Raw genomic sequence first — 23,007 nt, forward strand, 5'->3', positions numbered from 1 at the left:
AATATCTGGGAAATTAAAATCTCCCATTATAAGACACTCTGATTTACTGGCCCACTCTATTTCCCTGTACAGTTCCTTATTATACTCATCAGAGTCATTAGGCCTATAGCACACTCCTACTCTCAATTTTGATCTCCCAATGCTTATGTCACACCAAACTGACTCCACACTGCACTGTCCAGCGATGTCGACTGGCTTCACTTCCTTGGTTTTTATGTGTTTCTTAACTAATAGCATAACACCTCCCCCCTTCCTATCCTGTCTATCCTTTCTGTAGACGTTGTACTCCCCAAATTGCAGTTCCGCATCCCTTATATCTGTGTGACACCACGTCTCTGATATCCCAACAATATCTGCCTTCGATGTTTTGAGCAATACCTCAAATTCATCAAATTTATTTACTAAACTCCTAGCATTGGTGTACACGCAAGTATACCTGCACCTGTTTCTATTCTTAGCTACCCTAACACAACCCATGTGTTTACTTGTACCACAATGGCTCCCAGCAGTCTCTGAAATACCATGCATCTTGTTTTTCAGGCTTCTGCTCATTCTAATAGAAGCAGTGCAAGAATCTCTTTCACTTCTGCCAGTGGCTACTGTCAATCTATTGGTCTTTGTCTCCCCCCAAGCTAGCAGTTTTCCGACCCACCTAACACTGCCTCGATAGCATCAGCAAATATTCTTGCACCCTTTCTATTTAAGTGTATCCCATCCCTGTAGAAGCAATCTCTCCTGTTAACAAGTACAGTCCAGGCTGAAAAAAATTCTACCCTTTGAGCCTTGCACAATCTTTCCAGGGCCGAATTGATCGACAAGGCTCTCATCATATACTCCCTCCTATCGTGTCTGGGCAGAATTGCAGACACTTTCAAATTCAACCCTAATTCTCGGCTTTTGTTCAACAGTGACCTGTACTTGTTAAGTAATTCTGCCGGTCTCCTACTCTTAATATTATTAGTGCCAACGTGTACAACTATATCACCTTTTGTGCCCTTAAAAGATGATATTCGCTCTACAACGTCATCAACCTTTGCCCCTGGCAGACATACCCTGGTCCTGTTCCACCTATCTTTTTTACAAAGCATGTTCCCCGTTTCCCTGACAATAGAGTCACCAACAACTACTAGTTCCTTCGGGACCAGCGCATTCTGCCTTGGGGGTTGTCTCTGTGTCACGCGATGCCCAAGTGCAAGCTCTGGCGTTGATGTGGGCAGCTGAGAGCTTGATGGGCCCCTCAATTTAGTTTCTTCGAGGGCATCCACCCTGTCCTTCAAGCTCTCATATAGGCCCAAAAGAACGCCGAGTTGTTGCCTGATATCGTTACACTCCTTGCATCGCGCACACACAAAGACATCCCCCTTGGCAGTATCAAGTCCCGTACCCGATTGCTCTGCAAACATCAAGCAAACAGTGCATTTTATAAGGCTGTGAGTCAGAGGACAACTGTCCCCCTCAGTTCTACTCTGAGCCACAGCACTTCCATTAGCTTGAGCCTTTTGCTTTGCTGCTCTGGTCTGAGTCATGATTCTATTAATTTATTATGTTATGTTATTAATTATATTACGTTTGTAATCTAAGTCGTTATATGTATTTATTTAAACGTACAGTTTAACTGCTAACGAAGTTCAACTAACGCTATCTAGTACGGTATATAACCTACGGTATATCTAGTACGGTATCACAATGGCGGGAAAGTTAATAACGGTAGCGGTAGTTACGAACACGTGGAAACCCTTACCGATACTTTTACAAGGCCGAGTAAAGAATAAATACACCAAATTAATCAAAAAATCACAAAATAATGTTATACTACTAAATTTAAATCAAAAGTTTTAGAAAAACAATAATTTCAAATCAATAAATAAGAAAAATCCACTTAGCGGCTTGGAACACGACCGTCACTAGTAGCCTCGTCAGCAGCTTGTATAAGTGATTTGTATACTTGTATAATTTTCACTTATACTTGTATAAGTGATTTTTATTGCTCATGAATGTAAGAAATATATTTATATATATCATTTAAATTTGAACCGTTGTTACTAAGAGTAATAAGAGTTCAGATTTAATAATCACTAATGACACAAGATAATAATTGAAAATTATATGTGCAGAATGGGGTAGACATTATTCTGTTTTTTAAAAAGTGTGTATGTACTTTTAACCCAGATTAATTGAGTTTTGGAATGAGGAAAAAATGTATAAATATAAAAGTATTAAATATTATTTATGTGAAGACTGTTCTCATGAGTTATAGTTAGTGTTAATAATAATACTATAATGCTTTGGCTTTTGAAATCAATGGATATTTACTTTCATTTAAAATGTTTTAACAACCTAACAATACTCAAAAACATTACACTGAATAGTTCCATTAATTTTTTTTCGTTTCCCCTTAGCCACCACCATACAGAATTCTTCATCAGACACCAATGTCAGAAGTTAGTTATGGTAAGTACAGTTATGAATCATATGAGATGTATATTTCAAATTATCAAATTAAGGATTTAAAATTTTTAACAGTCAGTTATGTAATACAGTAGAACCTCGTAAAGCTGGTAATGTGGGCACCTAGCCTTTGCCAGATTTTAAAAACTTAATATTATATGCTGGTAGCAAAGTATCCAGATTGTCAACTATAGAAAGATTAGGCAGTAATCTGATTGTCAAAATTCCATCGTGGTGCACTCTACCTTATACTATAGTGCAAGGCTTATTGGAATGTTGATATATTTAACTCCAGGGGCTCATATCTGGTGAGTATTGGGTCCACCCAGGGTCCTGAGCGGGATATCATCATTCTTCTATTTCTTGGTGATTCCCTTCTACTTTTAACTCTCTCTCTCTCTCACTCTCACTCTCACTCTCTCAGGGTAACTAGGAGAATTTTTTTTTTTTTTTTTTAGCTGGTGCGGAAATATCGCAATGGCTCTGATCAAGAGTGCTGTCTGTTCTATAGATTATTTCTCGCTGCATAAGGACCACCGCCATGCAAATCCTCTGCATTGGTTGATCTATCGGAGAATGGAAGGGTGGTTTGGTTCTTCAATATTTCCGCCTTTGTGATGATTTGTATGACGATTGAAATGCAGCGATTCCATGACCATTATTGGCCTCGTGGTCCTCTGTCGATATGGGGCATAATGGTCAGTCTATCATTTTGATATTTTAGTTTTTGTAGTTTCTTTAACCCCTTTTTAGTGATATTTCATGTCTTTTGGAACTGGTACCTTCGAGGGGGGTACCGCTAAATTATATATAATTGGCATTATTTTAAATTTACATCGTTTTTATTAATTGGGTTTAATGACTAAATTATACAGGGGATTATCGACTACCTTTTGTCTTATTATCTCTACTTTCCCTTCCCTGTTTGTTTATTTTATATTATTTTACGTTTCGTTTTGCTCTGCATTTTTGCCGTACTACTGGCTGATGTTTTTTATTTTAAATATCATATTTATTTTAATTATCAGATATAATTAGGCTTCATGTGGAGGATGTGCATTTGCTGCCTCTAATGATAGCTTCATATTTATATTTATTTATTTTTATTACTTTTGCCTAACTTTTACATCACATTATTTATATATATATATATATTTATCTAATGTGTGGTTTGTAGAATTAATAAAGTGTCTATGGAAATGAAAAGTACACAGGGTGCCTGAACTAAGATAAGTTTAAGGGATAGTAGAAAGTGGAAGTGAAGCAGTGGTTAAACAGGTGAAAGAATTTGAAAAACCGTATCCCTTAAACTTCTCTTAGTTCAGGCACCCTGTGTACTTTTCATTTCTATTTTCACAGACACTTTATTTATTCTACAAACCACACGTTATTTATATAATTTTGCTTCCTCTACTGCTGCGCTGCACGTTTTGGAGCATTAGACATATTATAACTTTTGTTATTTTCCTTTTTCTGCTTATTTTGCTTCTTAACTGTTATATATTACTACGGTATAAATATATATATATATATAGAGAGAGAGAGAGAGAGAGAGAGAGAATAAACTTTAACTAAATATTCAGGAAAATAAAAAAACAAAAAAAAGGAAAAGAAAATTAAAAATTAGTACAGCAGACAACAGTGACTGCAATGCATTATCCAATACATGTTTTGGTGAAGGTAAAGAAAGCCAACATGAGAACAACGAGAAATGTTGGATACCTTACGCGGAAAATTAGTTTCCCTATACGGCTCTCTAGCGCTACTCACTCGGTAAACAGACGGTAGGTGTTAACGGTCTGGAGCAAAGTCGAAAATGATATATTGATTGACAGGTAGGCGTGGCAAACAATGTGCTGATTGGTGCACGAACACAACACAACACACAATAACATCGGTTTAGTAGCACTCAGAAGCACTAATGGTAACTTGCCCTAAATGAATGCTTTCTATAATGGTGCAAAAAGGTCAGGTTACTTCCACTTGAATCCCATGGGGCTTGAAACCCTCCTGAAGTGGCGGGGGTAACCTAACCTTTTTCTTTAGAATCATAATCATATTTAGAAATACATTCATAAATAAAATAAATTTTTTTTGATTATATTTTTATTTTCTTGTTCAATAATATGCCCTAATGGTGAAAAAAGGTCAGGTTAGTTCCACTTAATCCCATGGGAGCTTGAACCCCTCCCAAAATGGAGGGGTAACCTAACCTTTTTTCTTTAGAATCATGGGTGGACTAGTGTATAAATTGTTTATTAACAAAATATTAATTTTTTATTACTGTACTTTTATTTTTAAAGACACTCATGCGGATACACACGCATCATAACGTCAATCAACACCTCAATAGCTATTCACTATATATATATATATATATATATATATATATATATATATATATATATATATATAAATAAAGAATCTTTCTTTCTTTCTTTTCCTGTTATTTCCTAACCTAACGTTTAAGGTTAGGTTACGAAATATAATGAAAAATAAAGAAACCTTTTCCTTTTCTCGTAACCAAACTTAAATCAACAATATAGTAAAAACACTCATGAACTCCAAAAATCTGCTTTTAATAATGAGAAAAAAAAACATAATGAAGAACATAAAAATGAACGGAATGAAACTTTTATTAATTTAGTCTTCATCAAAAAATCAACCGTTTTATTTTCTCTTTAAAAGATTCATTAAATCTTTAAAGATTTAAATCTTTAAATCATTAAATCTTTAAAGATGAATCTTTAAAAGATTCATCGCTACTATTACCTGTTTACCATTCATCACAAAACTATTATGCACCGTTCTTTACTCATAAATACACATCATAATGCCAACCAATGAATACACAGTAGCTTGTCATCTGTCGCGCCGACCACCAATCACTTCATCGTTTGCCACGCCTACCTGTCAATCAATATACCTTTCTCGATTTTGGCTCCATACCAGTAACACCTACTGTCTGTTTACTGAGTGAGCAGCGCTAGAGTCTGGTGTTGGGAAGCTAATTTTCCTCGTAAGTTATCCGATGTTTCTTGTCATTCTCGTGTTGGCCTTCTTTACATTAGCTCATGTTTCGTATGATAATTTAAATAAAAATTAAACTGGTACCAGTGGCATGGCAAACCAGTAGGGCAGAGGGGGGGAACCAATATATATACACTGGTGTTCAAAGAAAGTGCATCACCCCTTAAAATTTAATTGTTGTCTGAATAACGTAAGTATATGGCAATAGTTCTTACAGATTGCATCAGATAAGATTGACATACATAAATGATGACATAATATTGCATCAGCTGTTACTTTCAGTTATATAAGTACCCTCTGCAAGAGTTGCAGTCATTCCTTGCTTGTGTCAGGATGGCGAGTTACATGCAGTTGATGCTATGAAGAAAGAGTGCTATTGTTGCTTTATGTGAGGAAGGATGTTCTTCCCATCATATTGCTTATAGAGTGTCTTGTAATCAGTTGACAGTGAGTAGATTTCTTTCCAAACTCAAGAATGCTGGTTCTGCTGATAGGAAAAAAGGAACCAGACACCACAAACGAGTATCTACGCCAAAACAAGACTGTGTTTTGAAGAACTTATGCCTTAAAAACCGTAAAGCTTCTTTGTCTGAGCTGAAAAGAGAATGGGAAGAACATACAGGAGTGGTAGCAAGTGTAATAACAGTCAGAAGATGCCTCTTCAAAAATGGACTTGTAGTCCTACGTCGTCCTAAGAAGAAGCCCCCCCCCCACATAAAAAATGAAAAAGGTCCGATTAATTTGGTGTAAGGAGCATGTCAAATGAACCCCCGGGCAGTGGAAATCAATTATTTTCTCGGATGAGAAAAAATTCAACCTGCATGGCTCTGATGGAAGACAAACGATTTACTGTAGATGTGGTGAAGAATACTATCCAGACTGTATGGTGTCTACAGTGAAATTCCCTACCAGCCAAATGGTATGGGGGTGCATTTTGTATCGTGGAGTAGGTCATCTGTAGTTTATAAAATGCCAATAAATATCTGGCTATATTGGAAGGCAGATTGCTGCCAAACATTAGAGACCATTTCAATCTGCCAAATAACTGCATATTTCAGGACGCCTCTGCTTCTTGTCATCAGGCGAAAAGTGTAAGTAGGCACTTCTGTAGTTAATTTAGCTTCATTTCTGCATTAGAGGTTCGACAGTAATGTGTTTACATTTGTTACAGGTGAACTTTTCAATTTGTTTTCCATTTAAAATGATAAACTGAAGCAAATTGATGGCTTCTGATAACATTTCAGCCATAATTGTTGTTTACCAAAACTGTTGTATAAAGGTTGCAAATGCTCATTTTGGAATATTTTGAGAGCATCTGTCAAATATTACTTAGCTTTGCCTTAGCTATTAATAAATATCTTTTGTTTTTATTTCTATTTGCGATGCTATGTAACATACCATTGTGAAAATGGGTTAGAAATGGGTGAAACTCCTAGGTGATACACTTTCTTTGAACACCAGTGTATGTGGTTTGTAAATATATAATGTATAATAAAGTAAAAAGGGGGAGGAATCACGATAAGGGTGTTGCAGAAGGATTCTCCCTTTTTACTTTATTGTACATTGTTTTTTTTTCCCACCCTACTGGTTTTCCATGCCACTGGCACCTGTTTCATTTATTTTTATTGCAGGGATCAGCTGACAGGAAGAGTTATGCCATGTACAGTTGCAAGCCATATGTCCTGAGTCAACTGTAGGAGGCAGCCCAGCCCTCCTTGCTTCTATCCTTTGCTTTCTGTTAGTTTTTTTTTTTTGAAACAAGTTCTTGTTTTGTTAGTTTCTTATAGGTTCCTTCTTACTTTTTTCTCAATCTGGCAATTTTTGAAGCTTATTCTTGGTGTATATAATATGTAGTTAGAGGTATAGGAAGTATGATTGGATTCTATATTACAGCCCATTACTTCCACTTTCTCCAACCATGTGAAGTTTTTGCATAATGTAATTTTTCTTATATAATTCAGAGAGATTAATGCAATATGCACACTTTGTACACTCTTGATTAGTGACATTAATTTAATAACTTATATTATTTAATCGTACTCCACCATAGCTATGCTATAAGATATTTTTGGGCATATAAATCACCTTTTTATTCTTTAATAGTTGTAGCTTGTGCCCTTACAAGGAGTGAGATAATTAAGAACTGGGAATGGCTAGAGAAAAACTTACTGCAATCTTTAGGTAAGAAGTTTCCACCACTCCTATTTCAGTATCATATTTTGTTATTTTAGAACTATCATAATTTTCTTATGAGGGTTATTTAGTAGTTAAATGATCATGGACTTCAATGACGAAAAAAAAATAAGTATATAGTTTATCAGTAGTTTAGTACAGTGGTCTCCAAAGTGGGGTATGCGAGATGATCCATGAGGTGTGCAAGATGATCCATGGGGTGCGCGGATGATCCGTGGGATGATTTGGTAAGCAGAATGAGCGATGCAATTCTTCCATTTGGATCAATGTACCTATGTGAGGTGACTTTCTCTGCAGTGACTATTATTAAAACCATGTTTAGAAATAAACTTAACTTGGAACCAGATCTTCAGGTAGCTATGTCCAAAAATATGAAACCAAGATACACAGCAATAATAAAAAATATTCAATCACATTGTTCCCACTAAAAAATGCCATTGATTTGATTTATACCACTTTGTACTTTAATTTCAATTTCGTTTTGTTTTGTATTTTTGCATCAAATTAGATTGTGATCTTTTCAAATTATATGTGATTTTATATATGATTCTAGATATAATGCATACCATGTAAATTATTTATAAATAAAACAAATAGTATTACATTAAATTTAATAATGATTTCATATCGTTTTGTGCTTGAACTTCGATTAAATTTTTTGTATTTTTTTTATTTGTGATCTTTTAAAATTATATGTAAATTTAGATTTAATGCCTTCCACGTAAATGATCTATAAATTAAAAAAATATATTAAACTTATATATTTAATTTTTTATTTCGGGGTGCACGCTAGTCCTTTTAAGTAACATACGGGTGTGCGACCAAAAAAGTTTGGAGACCACTGGTTTAGTAAATGTAGTTATTAAGATATTATATGGATAGAAGTTTTGATTGGAACTGTGTTTGAAGTACATTTCAAATTAATTAAATGGATTGAGTTACAAGCAATATTTTTTCTGGGATCAGATTGTCATTTCAACATTTCATTCCCTCAATGTCATCTCATAATTTAATATGAAAATTCATAATTACAAATTACATGAACTACTTGTATCAATTAGTTGACTATGTAGATAATGTAATTAAGAATTAAATATAAATAATATTCAACTTGATAAAATTAATTACAAAGCTTAACTGATGGTACTCACCTCAAATAACCCACTTAGTTGTATGATGTTTAAGGTGAAAGTTGTGGAAATTCAATTAAATTGCATAAAAATAAAATTGCTAAAATATAAATAGAGACTATAAAACTGTAATTAAATTTTTTTGTCCAAAGGAGGAAGACGTGGAGGAGGAGAAAAACTAATAAATAAAGCCAATTTATTTATTAGTTGGCTTTATTTATTAGTTGGCTTTATTTATTAGTTGTTTTAACAATTTTATATAGGACAACCAGGGGATGGAGCAGTGCACGTCTTCCTCCTTTGGGCAAAAAATTTTAATTACATTTTTAATTACAGTTTTAATAGTCTCTACTCTATATTTTAACAATTTTATTTTTATACAATTTAATTGAATTTCCACAACTTTTGCCTTAAACATCATACAACTAAGTGAATTATTTGAGGTGAGTATCAGTTAAGCTTTACTATTAATTTTATCAAGTTAAATTTCAAAATAATGGTACATTAAAAAGTTCTATCAATTAACTAAATATAAATAATATTTAAATTGTTTAGAAAAAAATTTGAATATATTAATGTTTCTGGATTTAATTTGTTGTTTGTGTACATATACTTGTAGGTTCTTTTGATACAGAAGATGAAACTACAGATTTTGTGAAGTGTAAAATTGAAAGTCTTCTTGCTCAATCTAATATTGACACAACACTCTTTATTAATGGTGATAATTTGCATATTAAGGGAACAGTTGCCAAATTTGCCAAGCTGTTTAATATGCCAGAAGAAGAGAAACTTGTTAACAGTATGTATAAATATTTTTAATTTTATATTTTGATTGCTGGTTGCTTCTTAATAGAATAAGCTTTCACAAACATGAAATTTAAGTCTAGGCATACTGATGTTATAATTTTATAAATTACTGCACTCTTTTCATCATTCAATATAAACTTAAGTTATATAAAATTTCTTACTCATAATCTATTAGCAAATCTGATGTACAATTAAAATGTTTTATATGGGAGAAGATTTAAATCTTTTAATATCATCTATTTTACCATTTATTAATTACAGTAAAGTACATTTAAACAACTCTCCCACCATATGTGGGAGAGTTGTTTGCTAACAGATTAACAGTAGCCACTGGCAGAGGTGAAAGTGATTCTTGCACTGCTTCTATTGGAATGAGCAGCAGCCTGGAAAACAAGATGCAGGGTATTTCAGAGACTGCTGGGAGTCATTGCAATACAAGTAAACACATGGGTTATGTTAGGGTAGCTAAGAATAGGAACAGGTGCATGTATACTTGCATGTACACCAATGCTAGGAGTTTGGTAAATAAATTTGATGAATTTGAGGTATTGCTCAGCACATTAAAGGCAGATATTGTTGAAATATCAGAGACGTGGTGTCACACAGATATAAGGAATGCAGAATTGGAATTTGGGGTGTACAATGTGTACAGAAAGGATACACAGGATAGGAAGGGAGGAGGGGTTATGCTATTAGTTAAGAAACACATAAAATCCAAGGAAGTGAAGGCAGTCGACATCGCTGGACAGTGCATTGTCGAGTCAGTTTGGTGTGACATAAGCATTGGGAGATCAAAATTGAGAGTAGGAGTGTGCTATAAGCCTAATGACTCTGATGAGTATATAAGAAACTGTACAGGGAAATAGAGTGGGCCAGTAAATCAGAGAGTCTTATAATGGGAGATTTTAATTTCCCATATATTGACTGGAATTTGTGGGTTGGACACTCACACACTAGCAAGGCTTTTGTGGATTTATTGGATGACTTTTCTTTCTACATCGTTTTCTACATCGGCATGTTTAGGAGGCAACTAGAGGGAGTAATACTCTTGATCTGAATAACAGTAGTGATTCTTCTTGCATTAAGAATCTGCAGATAAAGGAACCACTAGGTGGCAGTGATCACAGTGTGCTCAAGTGGGATTTACTCAAAGAGGTAACTACCATCAGGGGTAAAGGGAAGGGTTTTTGCTTTCCTAAAGGCAACTATGATGGTCTGAGACAGTATTTAAATTGTATATGGTGGGACCAACTGATAATGTTACCAACAGCATATTCAAAATGGGAAAAATTCAAAGAATTTATCTTGGAAGCTACTAGGCTTTACATACCAACTAAGAAATATTGTTCAAGGTTTAGGCCTAAATGGATGTCAGATGAACTAATGAGACATGTGGCAGAGAAGAAAAATGCATGGGATACATATAAATTAATGGGTGACATGGAAGCCTATGATAGATATAAGCTGGTCTGTAACCAAGTCACAAAGGAGATTAGGCAGCTAAAGGCAGATTATGAGAAATCCTTGGCAAAGGATGCAAAGAAAAACAACAAACAGTTCTTTACCTATGTAAACTCTAGAAGGAAAGGGATGAATCAGATTGGTCAACTGGATATTGATGTTTCAACTGTTGATGATCCTGCTCAGGTGGCTAACAAACTAAATGAGTATTTTGCATCTACATTCACTCATGAGAAGTTATTCAGGGAGGGGAATGCCAGAGGTGAGTTAAACTTTGGCAGTGAGCTGGATGATTTTGTAATAACTGAGAGGAAAGTGGAGGAGAAATTGTTGAAGATAAACATAAAAAAGGCACCCTGGGTGGGTGGGATCTATCCAGTTATATTAAAGGAGGCAGCAAAGGAAGTAAGCAAACCCTTAGCCATAATGATGAGAGCTTCCCTGGACTCAGGGGAGGTACTCATGGACTGGAGATGTATGTGACCCCAATCAGCAAAGGAGGTTCAAAGGGAGACAGATAATTACAGACCTGTTAGTTTAACTTCTGTTCCAGGGGAATTAATGGAGGCACTGGTTAAAGAAGCATCGTAGGATCATCTAGACAAGACTTCAGTTATAGCTCGGACACAGCATGGTTTTGTTAAGGGAAAGTCTTGCCTGACCAAATTGATTGGATACTGTGATGTGGTCACAAAGGAACTGGATGCAAACAATAACTTTGATATCATATATTTGGATCTTAGAAAGGCTTTTGATACTGTTGCACATGGAAGACTGCTGCACAAATTGGAGCAGTGTGGCATTGGAGGCAAATTGCTGCTATGGATAAAGGGATGGTTGAGTGGGAGAAGGCAGAGAGTGGTAGTCAATGGACATTGCTCATCGTGGACTAATGTTATTAGTGGAGCCCCTCAGGGTCCAGTATTGGGTCCATTGTTGTTTTCTGTATTTATAAATGATATTGTTGATGGTATCAAGCTTAATGTCCAAGTTTGCAGACGATACGAAGGTTGGCAGGGTTTTAAGGACACTTATGACAGTACACTGCTGCAACAGGATCTAGAAAAGTTGAGCAGAATGGCTGAGAGGGGAGCAAATGAAGTTTAGCATTGACAAATGTAAAGTACTAGATATGGGAAGCAGCGACCCCAGAGTAATGTATCAACTCTGTGGTATTGCACTGACAATGGTAGAGAATGAAAAGGACCTGTGGGTAATTGTGCAGGCAGATATGAAGTTTTCTGAGCAATGCAGACGGTCTGCAAGAGTAGCTCATAGTGTCTTGTCAATGATATACAGGAATTTTTCTAGCAGGGATAAGGAGGTAATTATCCCCTTATATAAGGCAATGGCCAGGCCACACCTGAGTACTGTATACAAGTCTGGAGGCCTTATTTTAAGAAGGATGTAGAGCTTTAGGAATGAGTACAGAGAACAACAAGATTAGTGAATGGAACAAAGGGTTGCTCTTACAAAGAAAGGCTTAAATTTTGGAAATTACAGAGACTATGCCTAGTCTCCAGACTGCAAATTCTGGAGACTAGGCACCTGCGAGGTGATCTGATTGAGGTGTATAAAGACTCGAATGGTTTGAACATGCTCAATGCTGATGGAATTCTTCCTCTTGCTCAGAATAATAATTTCAGACGGCATAAATTCAAATTGAGGAAAGACATGGAATTGATGGATGTGTGGAAGTTTGCCTTTAGCCAGCGGGTGGTTGGTTGGTGGAACAGACTTCCATCCTTTGTTGTGGAAGTTGATAGCCCAAATAAATTTAAAGCTGAGCTGGACAGGTACTTGAAACAAATGAAGGGGTGAAATGGGAGCAGTTTTTTTTGGCAGATGCTGCATAAGCTTGCTTTCTTGCATCATATGCCTCTGCTAATGCTAATATCAAGTGAAAAGCTTCCTTTCTTAGAAAAATGAGAATTCTAACTAAAAATCTTTTACATGTAATTATTTCTGATATTATTCTAAAATATATTAAGGCCTTTATCTTTTCTTCTATTAAAGCCTTTTTTTTATTCTATATGAGTGACAGATTTGGTCAGGAGCTGCATTCTCAAATTTGAAATACCCTGTGGTTCTGAATATTATATATGTAATATTAAAATCTGGACATGAATATACTATCTCCATAATTCAGACTTATACATCTGAATTATGGGTCACTCTCATTTAAAGCACATTAAAGAAGGTGAGATTTATCTGTTCCTTTGCTAATTTATATTATCAAATTTGGGTTTTCCCCATTAGTTTGGTCTAAGATAGATGCATATTTCTTCAAAGAACACCTGCCTTAAACCTTTTTTAATCCTAAGCCAAAATAGAATAAACCCATACTTTAATTAAAACACAAAATTGTGATCTTGTACTATTTCTTATCAGTGGAAAACGTACACTCTGTGTACATTTTCCACTGATAAGAAATAGTACAAGTAAATTGCAAATGGTTAATAAAATTTATGCTGTGGCTTTATCTCATTTGTTTAAAGGTACAGTGGTACCTTGGATTGCGAGTAACTTGGTCTGTGAGTATTTTGCAAGACAAGCAAAAATTTGTAATAAATTTTAACTTGATAAACGAGCGAGGTCTTGCAATATGAATATTACCTATACGCTTTGTCTGCTGACCATCACGTGATCACAAGCCACTCGGGATTGTGGGTAATCGTCTTGCATGCTCGGTCTCAGTCGGCATACCTCATTCGTATAGTCAACATTCGTGCTAGCATTGTGACCACATGTATGTGCGTAAAGCATATTTTTATTTTGTATCCAAATGTAGTGACTGTTCTTTATTAACTGTACTACGACAATGGCCCCAATGAAGAAAAGGGTTGAAATGGAAGGTGGTAAGAAGAAGGATATGATTATGGTAGAAGTTAAGAAGGAAATCATTGGGAAGCATGAACAAGGTATGCAAGTGGCCGCCATCGCAAGATTTTATAAGAAGTCTACATCAATGATTTGCACAGTATTAAAGAAGAAAGAAGAACTAAGGGGGCGAGATGTAGCAAAAGGAGTCACAAGAGTATCAAAGCAATGGCCACGTATTCTGGAAGATGTAGAAAAGTTGCTTTTGGTGTGGATAAACGAGAAGCAACGAGCAGGGGATACTGTGACCGAGACTCAAGACGCCTGGTCAGCGTGAAGAGGAAAAGACCAAACCCTCCAGCAAATGACAGCACAACAATACAAATGGCCCTCAGTCCCCAGCAGCTTTCACTCTCCCTCTTACGGCAGCGAGAGGATCAGAGTGGAAGCAGAGGGTGCTAAGAATCTCTGGGTACGACCAGGCTGCCATGCACACGGAAACTGAACTTGGCCTGTTATAACGTACGATCACTCATCGGTGAAGACAGGATATTAGAGCTGGAAAAGGAATTAGAAAATGTGAATTGGAATATCATCGGTTTGGCTGAAACAAGAAGAAGAAATGAATCACTTATAAGTTTATCAAGTGGAAATCTGCTGTACACCAATGGAAACAGTGAAAGAAGTGAAGGTGGAGTTGGGTTTCTGGTCCATAAAGATTTTAAAAACAACATTTTTGAATTCAAAAGTACATCACCAAGGGTGTCAAGACTAATACTCAAGATTTCTAAGCGGTACAAGCTAAAGATTATAATGATTTATGCACCAACATTGAGCCATGAAGATGAAGAGGTTGAAGAAATGTACACCGAAATTGAGAGTCTTCTAGATGAGCAGAAAACCCACTACACTATTATTATGGGGGACTTCAATGCTAAGGTTGGAAAAAGGCAAAACAGCGCAGAAAGAGGAACTATAGGAAATTTTGGAATTGGTGAAAGAAATAAAAGAGGTGAAAGACTTGTGGAATTTGCAGAATCTCAAGGACTGTCAGTAATGAACACTTTTTTCAAGAAAAGGGTGAACAGAAAGTGGACATGGAAGAGTCCAAATGGATTAACAACTAATGAAATCAACTTCATCCTCACTAACAGAAGATATATTGTGAATCATGTTACTGTCCTGAATAAGGTAAATGTTGGAAGTGATCACAGAATGGTAAGATGTACACTTGATATAGAGGTAGGAAAGGAAAGGAAAAAACTGACTCGAGTAAATAATACAAAGGTCTTTGAGATAACATAGGAGGAGAAAAAGCAGTATGTACCGGAACTTAAGAACAAGTTTGAGCTTCTGCAGACTGCTCAGGACCAAGATATCGACGAGGAATATTACAACTTTCTGAAAGTGATAAAGCCCAAGAAACCTATAGGGAAACAGAAATCCAAAGAAGAAAAAATTAGTCAAGAAACACTTGTCATGATGAATCAAAGACGACAAATGAAGAGCAAGAAAAACACTGACAGGGAGAAAATTGAGTATACTGAGTTATGCAAAGCCATTAGAAAGAGACTCAGAGAGGACATAAGAAGATTTAACACAAGAAAAGTAGAACAAGCATTAAGGGAAGACAAAGGATTTAAATCAGCAGCCATGAGCAGCAATACAGAAAGACAAATGATACTGAAACTGAAGAATAGCGATGGTGTACTTATAAACAGCAGAGAAGGCATAATTCAAATAGCAGAAGACTACTATAGAGAATTATACAAGGAGCGAGGGAATGATACCAGCAGTGGGGAAGATGGATTGCAAAGTAGCAACACATACGACATACCCGATATTCTTCCTGATGAGGTAGAACATGCATTGAAGGAAATGAAGAATCGGAAAGCCCCGGGGGAAGATGAAGTTACTGTAGAGTTGTTAAAATTGGGAGGAAGAGACATAACACAAAAACTGGCAAGGCTCTTCACAAAGTGCATTAGAAAAGGTGTGATGCCTAAGCAGTGGAATAATGCAATCATAGTTTTGCTGCATAAGAAAGGAGATAAATCAGAAATTGGAAATTATAGACCAATTAGCTTGTTATCCCATATCTACAAGTTGTACACAAGGGTCATTACTAACAGATTAGAAAGAATACTTGATGAGAATCAACCGAAAGAGCAAGCTGGCTTTAGGACAGGATTCTCAACTATGGATCACCTTCACGTAATATCACAGCTAATGGAGAAAGCAAATGAATATAAAACACCATTATGCCTGGCATTTGTGGATTATGAAAAGGCATTTGACTCCATACAGCATAAGGCAATGTTTCGGGCACTGAAAAGACAAGGCATAGATACTCCATATATTATGATTTTGAAGAAAATATATGAGAGTGCTACATCCTTTATTAGACTAGACAAAGACGGTAGTAAATTTAAAATCGAGAAAGGAGTTCGACAAGGAGACACAATATCTCCGAAGCTGTTTACTGCTGCCCTTGAGGAAGCTTTCAGAAGATTAGACTGGTCGCAGAAAGGAGTCAATGTGAACGGAGAGTACCTAAACCATTTACGATTTGCAGATGACATTGTGGTCATAAGCCACGATCCCAAAGAATTAGAGGAAAATCTTAATCAGTTATGCACAGTTAGTAAGGATTTTGGACTAAAGATGAATATGGCTAAAACAAAAGTAATGATGAACAAGTATGCCACGGAAAGGTAAATAATGATTGAAGGAGCAGTAATTGAAAAGGTGGAGTCATATACTTATCTGGGACAAGTTATTAGCTGTAATAATGACAAATGGCTGGAAGTCAAGAGAAGAATAAATTTTGGATGGATAGCATTCAGGAAATATAGTCACATACTAAAGAGCAATATCCCAGTTTGTCTGAAACGTAAAATAATGAACCAATGTATACTCCCCACCATGACTTATGGAAGTGAAACTTGGGCACTCACCAAAAGAATGGAAGAGAAGCTGAGAACTACACAGCGAAGAATGGAACAAATTATACTGGGAATCAGACTGTTAGATAAGAAGAGAAACACATGAATTAGGCAGCAAACTCAAGTAAAGGACATTCTTATCAAAACTAAAGAAATAAAATGGTCTTGGGCAGGACACATAGCTCGAAGACATGATGACAGATGGACAAAGAAAATAACAATGGTACCCAAGAGGAGCTAGAAGAAAACCTGGAAGACAAAGGCGGAGATGGATAGATGAAATTCATGAGTTTTTGGGTAGTAAATGGATGGCCAGTGCTCAAAACAGAAGGAACTGGAAAGTTGCTGGAGAGGCCTTCATCCTGCAGTGGATTGAAAATGGCTGATTATGATGACTGTGACCGAGAACTTGATCTGTGAGAAGGGAGAGCCCTTGTACGCCGACCTTGTATGTAAACTGCCAGGTATATCTACAGAAAACAAAGAAGGCTTCAAGGCGAGCAGGGGATGGTTTGATAACTTTAAAAGAAGTGGCATCCATAGTGTTGTGAAGCACGGAGAGGCTGCGAGTTCAGACGCTAAGACAGCTGAGGCGTTCGTGCCGAGTTCCAGAAGCTCATGGTTTCCGAGTGTTACCTGCCGCAGCAAGTTTTTAATTGCGATGAGACGGGGCTTTTTTGAAAAAAGATGCCAAAGAGGACCTACATTACAGGAGAAGAGAATGCAATGCTCGGTCACAAGCCCATGAAAGACCGTCTCACCCTCTTGCTGTGTGCTAATGCAAGCGGTGATTTCAAAGTCAAGCCCTTGCTCGTGTATCATTCTGAGAATCCATGAGCCTTCAAGAAATGCAAGGTGCAGAAGAGCCAGTTAAAGGTTATGTGGAGGTCCAACAGCAAGGCTTGGGTCACATGTATCTTGTTCATTGAGTGGATCAAGCCCTTGCTCGTGTATCATTCTGAGAATCCATGAGCCTTCAAGAAATGCAAGGTGCAGAAGAGCCAACGAGGTCTTCGGTCCTGCAGTGAAGAAATACCTTTTAGGAAAAAAATTGCCACTCAAAGTCTTGCTGGTTATGGATAATGCTCCTGCTCATCCTCCAGGCCTTAAGGACGACTTACTGGAATAATTCGAGTTCATTAAGGTCAAGTTCCTTCCTCCCAACACTACTCTATTACTCCAGCCCATGGATCAGCAGGTCATTTCAAACTTTAAAAAGCTTTACATCAAGGCACTATTTCAGCGATGCTCGAGGTGACTGAAGGAACTAACCTTATCCTCTGAGAGTTTTGGAAAAATCATTTCCACATCGTAAACTGCCTCAAGATCATCGATAAAGCCTGGAATGGGGTCACCAAGAAAACCCTCAATTCTGCTTGGAGAAAACTGTGGTCTGATTGCATTGAGGGGTTTGCTCATGAACAGGAGCTGCCAGTTGTCGATGAAATTTTGTCCTTGTGGAAGACCATGGGACTGGAGGTGAATAAGGACGACATTCAAGAGCTGGTGGAGGAACATGGCCAGGAGTTTACCACCGATGAACTGATGGATCTGCATCATGAGCAACAGCAAGAGGTTATGGATGGAGGAGGAGAAAAAAACAGAGACATCCCTTTCTTCAAATGAGATTAGGAAGGTGTGTAAAATGTGGGAAACAGTGCAAAATTTTGTAGAAAAGCACCACTCAAGTAAGGCTGTGGCAGTGTGAGCAATGAATCTGTTTAATGACAATTCAATGTCATATTTCCATGAAATCCTCAAAAGGAGGCAAAAGCAAGTATCATTGGATAGGTTCCTTGTTAAAGTCGCACAAAAAGAAAAAGAGTCAACAGATAGCAGTGATTCCGTTAGTGACAGTGAAAGTCTTCCTACCCAATAATTAATAAATTCGATTGCTTTATGTATATTAAATTTAAATATTAAAAATATAAAAAGGTATATATATATATATATATTGTATTAATCATTTTTATATGAATATTTTTGAGTTTTGGAACAAATCATCTAGGTTTCCATTATTCCACACATTCATTCCCTCTAAAAGTTTCTCCAGTTCCTCCTTGAATTTATTTGAGCTATCAACTTGAACAACGACAGATGGAAGTTTGTTCCAGCAATTAACCACCCGCTGGCTAAAGGCAAATTTCCGCATATCTATTCTACATCTGTCTTTTCTTAATTTGAATTTATGCCTCCCTTAGGTTCGTAATCTGAACAAGTGGAAGGATCCCATCAGAATTCAGCGTGCTCAACCCATTCAAGGCCTTATACACCTCAATCAGATCACCGCGCAGGTGCCTAGTCTCCAGCCACTGCAATTTGCAGAACTTAAGCCTCTCTTGGTAAGAGGATCCCTTCATTCCCCTCACCAATCTTGTTGCCCTTCTCTGTACACGCTCAAGTAAATGTACATCCTTCCTAAAATGAGGCCTCCAGACCTGTATGAAGTACTCAAGGTGTGGCCTGACCATTGCCTTGTACAACGGGATAATCACTTCCCTGTCCTTGCTAGCAAAATTCCTATATATCATTGACAAGACTCCATGACCTGCCCTGGCAGCCCATCTGCACTGCTCAGCAAACTTCATATTTGACTGCACAATTTCCCCAAGGTCTTTTTCACTTTCCACTTCTCTGAGTGTTGTACCACACAGTTGGTACGTTTCTCTTGGGTTATTGCTACCCATATGCAGTATTTTGCATTTGCCAATGTTAAATTTCAGTTGCCACTTCTCAGCCCATTTTCCCAACTTATCTAGATCAGTTGGAGTAGCATACTGTCTTTACTATCGTTAACAACCCTGCCAACCTTTGTATCATTTGCAAACTGCTGTCTTACTATCGGTTGTTACTATCGTTAACAACATTGCCAACCTGTGTATCATTTGCAAACTTGGAGATTAATCCCGATATACCTTCATCAGTATCATTGATGATACTGATGATGTATTGATGATACACAAAACAACAATAGGCCCAGCACCGAACGCCGGGGAACTCCACTAATAACATTTGTCCACGAAGAGCAGTGTCCATTAATTACCGCTCTCTGTTGTCTCCTACACAATCATCCCTTTATCCATTGTAGAAACTTACCCTTAATGCCATACCTCTCGAATTTGTACAGCAGTCTTCCATGTGCAACACTATCAAAAGCTTTCCTGAAATCCAAGTATATGATATCAAAATTATTTTTGACATGCAGTTCAAATGATGCTACAAAAAGCTTCTCTTGGATGATAATATACTATCATCCAAGATTGTGAACCTGAGGGGACATAGATTGAAATTGATGAAAGGCAGTTGTAGATTAGATGTGCAGAAATTTGCCTTTAGCCAGTGGGTGGTTAATTGCTGGAACAAACTTCCATCTGTCGTTGTTAAAGTTGATAGCTTAAATAAATTCAAGGAGGAACTGCAGAAACGTTTAGAGGGAATGAATGTGTGAAATTTTTTTTTATTATTTTTTTTAATGTTTTTTCTTTTGGCTGCTGCTACATAAGCCCATACGCCTGCTTTCTTGCATCACATGCCTCCATTACTACTACTACTATCTCTAAAGTTCAGGTGTACACTAATCTTTGTTACCCTCATTTATAACAAATAATGTTGTAAAAAGGATATCTTACCTCTGTGCATATGATGTTAAACAACCTAAAAATATTAATTAGCTATTCTTAGTTTGACTATATTTGCAATATTAATTGTAATATCAAAACTCATGACTGTAGTTGTAATATCTTAATCACTTTAATACTATATTATTAAACTAAATAGTTGAATTATATAGTATTAAATTAATACTATATTATTAATAGTATTAACCTAAAAATACTAAATAGCCCTCTGCATGAACAATGATTTCTGTTGAAGCTGTGCACATTGCTCTTATTGTGTAAACTGTTCTTATATACTCCATGTATGTAAGCCTGAATTTGGCCAGTTGCATATATATCCAAATATTGATAAACAGATATTTATTTAAATTCCTATAATTGATAATGAAAATCTTTCTTTGCCAGATTATTCCTGTAGTTATTGGAAAGGTAGAGTTCCTCGACAAGGCTGGCTTTATCTTAGTGTGAACCACTTGAGCTTTTATTCCTACCTTTTTGGAAAGGAAACAAAATTAATTATTCGCTGGGTTGATGTTATAGTAGGTGTCATTTTCTGTTTGAGAATATATTAATTTATTCAGTTAAAAATAATAAGCTGCCTTTGTATTCATATATAATCCGTTATAATAATTTTATATTATTATTTTATTCTATCCCATACTTGTAATAATTTATATTATGAGATGCTCAGTAGTGACGTTTATTATTGTGATATTCTGTGATTAGTGATATTTATTATTAGGCCTTTCATCCTTACTTATATAGCCAATAACAGGAATACTGGATGCAGAAAAATAATTTGGATATTGTATACTTGGATTTCAGAAAAGCTTTTGATACTGTTGCACATAAAGGACAGTTGTACAAATAGCAGTGTAGCATTATGGGCAAATTACCGCTATGGATAAAGGGATGGTTGAGTGGAAGAAAAACAGAGAATAGTGTTAAATGGCACTGCTCTTCATGGACTAATGCTATTAGTGGGGGTTCCACAGGGTTCAGTTTTCTGAATCCATTGTTTTCTGTGTTTATTAATGTTATTGATGAAGGCATATCAGGTTTGATGTCTAAATTTGCAGATGATATGAAGGTTGACATGGTGGTTAATAACAGCAACAATGATATGCTCTGCAACAAGATCTATACAAATTAAGAAGATAGGCAATTGAAGTTTAACATTGACAAATGAAAGATAATTCATGTGGATAGCAGTAATCTCATATGAAGATTAATGTACCAGCTGTGTGGTACCACACTCAAGACAGTGGAGAACGAAAAAGAGCTAAGGGTAATTGTGTAGGCAGGCTGCCAGGTCAGCTCATGCAGTTTTATGTCATTGAATAAGGCAATGGAGAGGCTACATCTTGAGTACTCATATAGGGCAGGGCTAGAAACCTCATTTTAGGAAGGTTGTGGATCTGTTGGAAAAGGTGCAGAGAAAAGCAGTGAGATTAGCAAAGGGGGACAAAAGGGTGGACTTATCAAGAAAGGCTTCAGTTCTCTAAATTGCAGCACTTGGAGATTAGGTACCTGTGAGGAGATCTGACCGTGGAGCTCAAATCTTTGAATGGATTGAGTTTGAATGGATTCTTCCTCTTGCTCGGACTACACACTTGAGAGGGCATAAATTCAAATTGAGGAAGGATGGTTGCAGGATTGATGTGCAGGATTTGAATTACTTTTGGCTTTCTCAGTGGAAACAAAGGGAAAAAATAAAATAATGACGATGTTTAAGCATCAATTTTATCTCTGTAGGTAAAGTTCAATAATGTACTTGAATTTTACAGTGCAAGCTATATGCAAAGTTTAACTGAACAAGGTGTGTATTAGTTTTGCTAATAACGAGCACTGCATCTTATCCCAAAGTGTTTGTGCTTTCAGTAGTATCTTACTGCTGATTTACAATGCTGCTAATTGTGTATCTTTATTTTATATAATAAATAAATAAATCAATCTGCAGCCATTGTCAATCCACTCCATCCTCAACCAATCATGTTGATGGAAATGGACTATAATCTGTCATTCTGGTCCAGTGCAGGTTGGCAGATCAACTGTATTTAGCATGGGCTTGAACCCCAGTCTACTTAAAGAGCATGTGCTATTGCACTCCTGCTACTGACCACTCAGCTACAGGGCCTTTTTTCAGCCTGGTCTGTACTTGTTAACAGGAGAGACTGCTTCTACAGGGATGGGATACACTTAAATAGAAAGGGTGCAAGAATGTTTGCTGATGCTATCGAGGCAGTGTTAGGTGGGTCGGAAAACTGCTAGATTGGAAGATACAAGGACTAATAGATTAACAGTAGCCACTGGCAGAGGTGAAAGTGATTCTTGCACTGCTTCTATTGGAATGAGTAGCAGCTTGGAAAATGAGATGCAGGATATTTCAGAGACTGCTGGGAGTCATTGCGGTACAAGTAAACACATGGGTTGTGTTAGGGTAGCTAAGAAAAAGAGCAGCTGCATGTATACTTGCGTGTACACAAATGCTAGGAGTTTGGTAAATAAATTTGATGAATTTGAGGTATTGCTCAAAGCATCAAAGGCGGATATTGT

General features: G+C 36.6%; 1 protein-coding gene across 1 annotated transcript in view; it reads left to right on the forward strand.

Annotated features, from left to right (window-relative positions):
* The window catches only part of Tbc1d8-9 (TBC1 domain family member 8/9), a 303,090-nt gene that overhangs the window by 75,145 nt on the left and 204,938 nt on the right, over window positions 1-23,007 (forward strand). Inside the window, exons 3-6 of the mRNA XM_090371383.1 lie at window positions 2,400-2,451; window positions 7,582-7,659; window positions 9,421-9,600; window positions 20,857-20,990. Coding sequence (XP_090227509.1) covers window positions 2,400-2,451; window positions 7,582-7,659; window positions 9,421-9,600; window positions 20,857-20,990 — 444 coding nt within the window. The remainder of the gene's footprint in view (window positions 1-2,399; window positions 2,452-7,581; window positions 7,660-9,420; window positions 9,601-20,856; window positions 20,991-23,007) is intronic.

This window comes from Mastigoproctus giganteus, chromosome 4 (genome assembly GCF_048544385.1).
Source record: "Mastigoproctus giganteus isolate SK-2022 chromosome 4, ASM4854438v1, whole genome shotgun sequence".
Lineage (NCBI taxonomy): Eukaryota > Metazoa > Arthropoda > Arachnida > Uropygi > Thelyphonidae > Mastigoproctus > Mastigoproctus giganteus.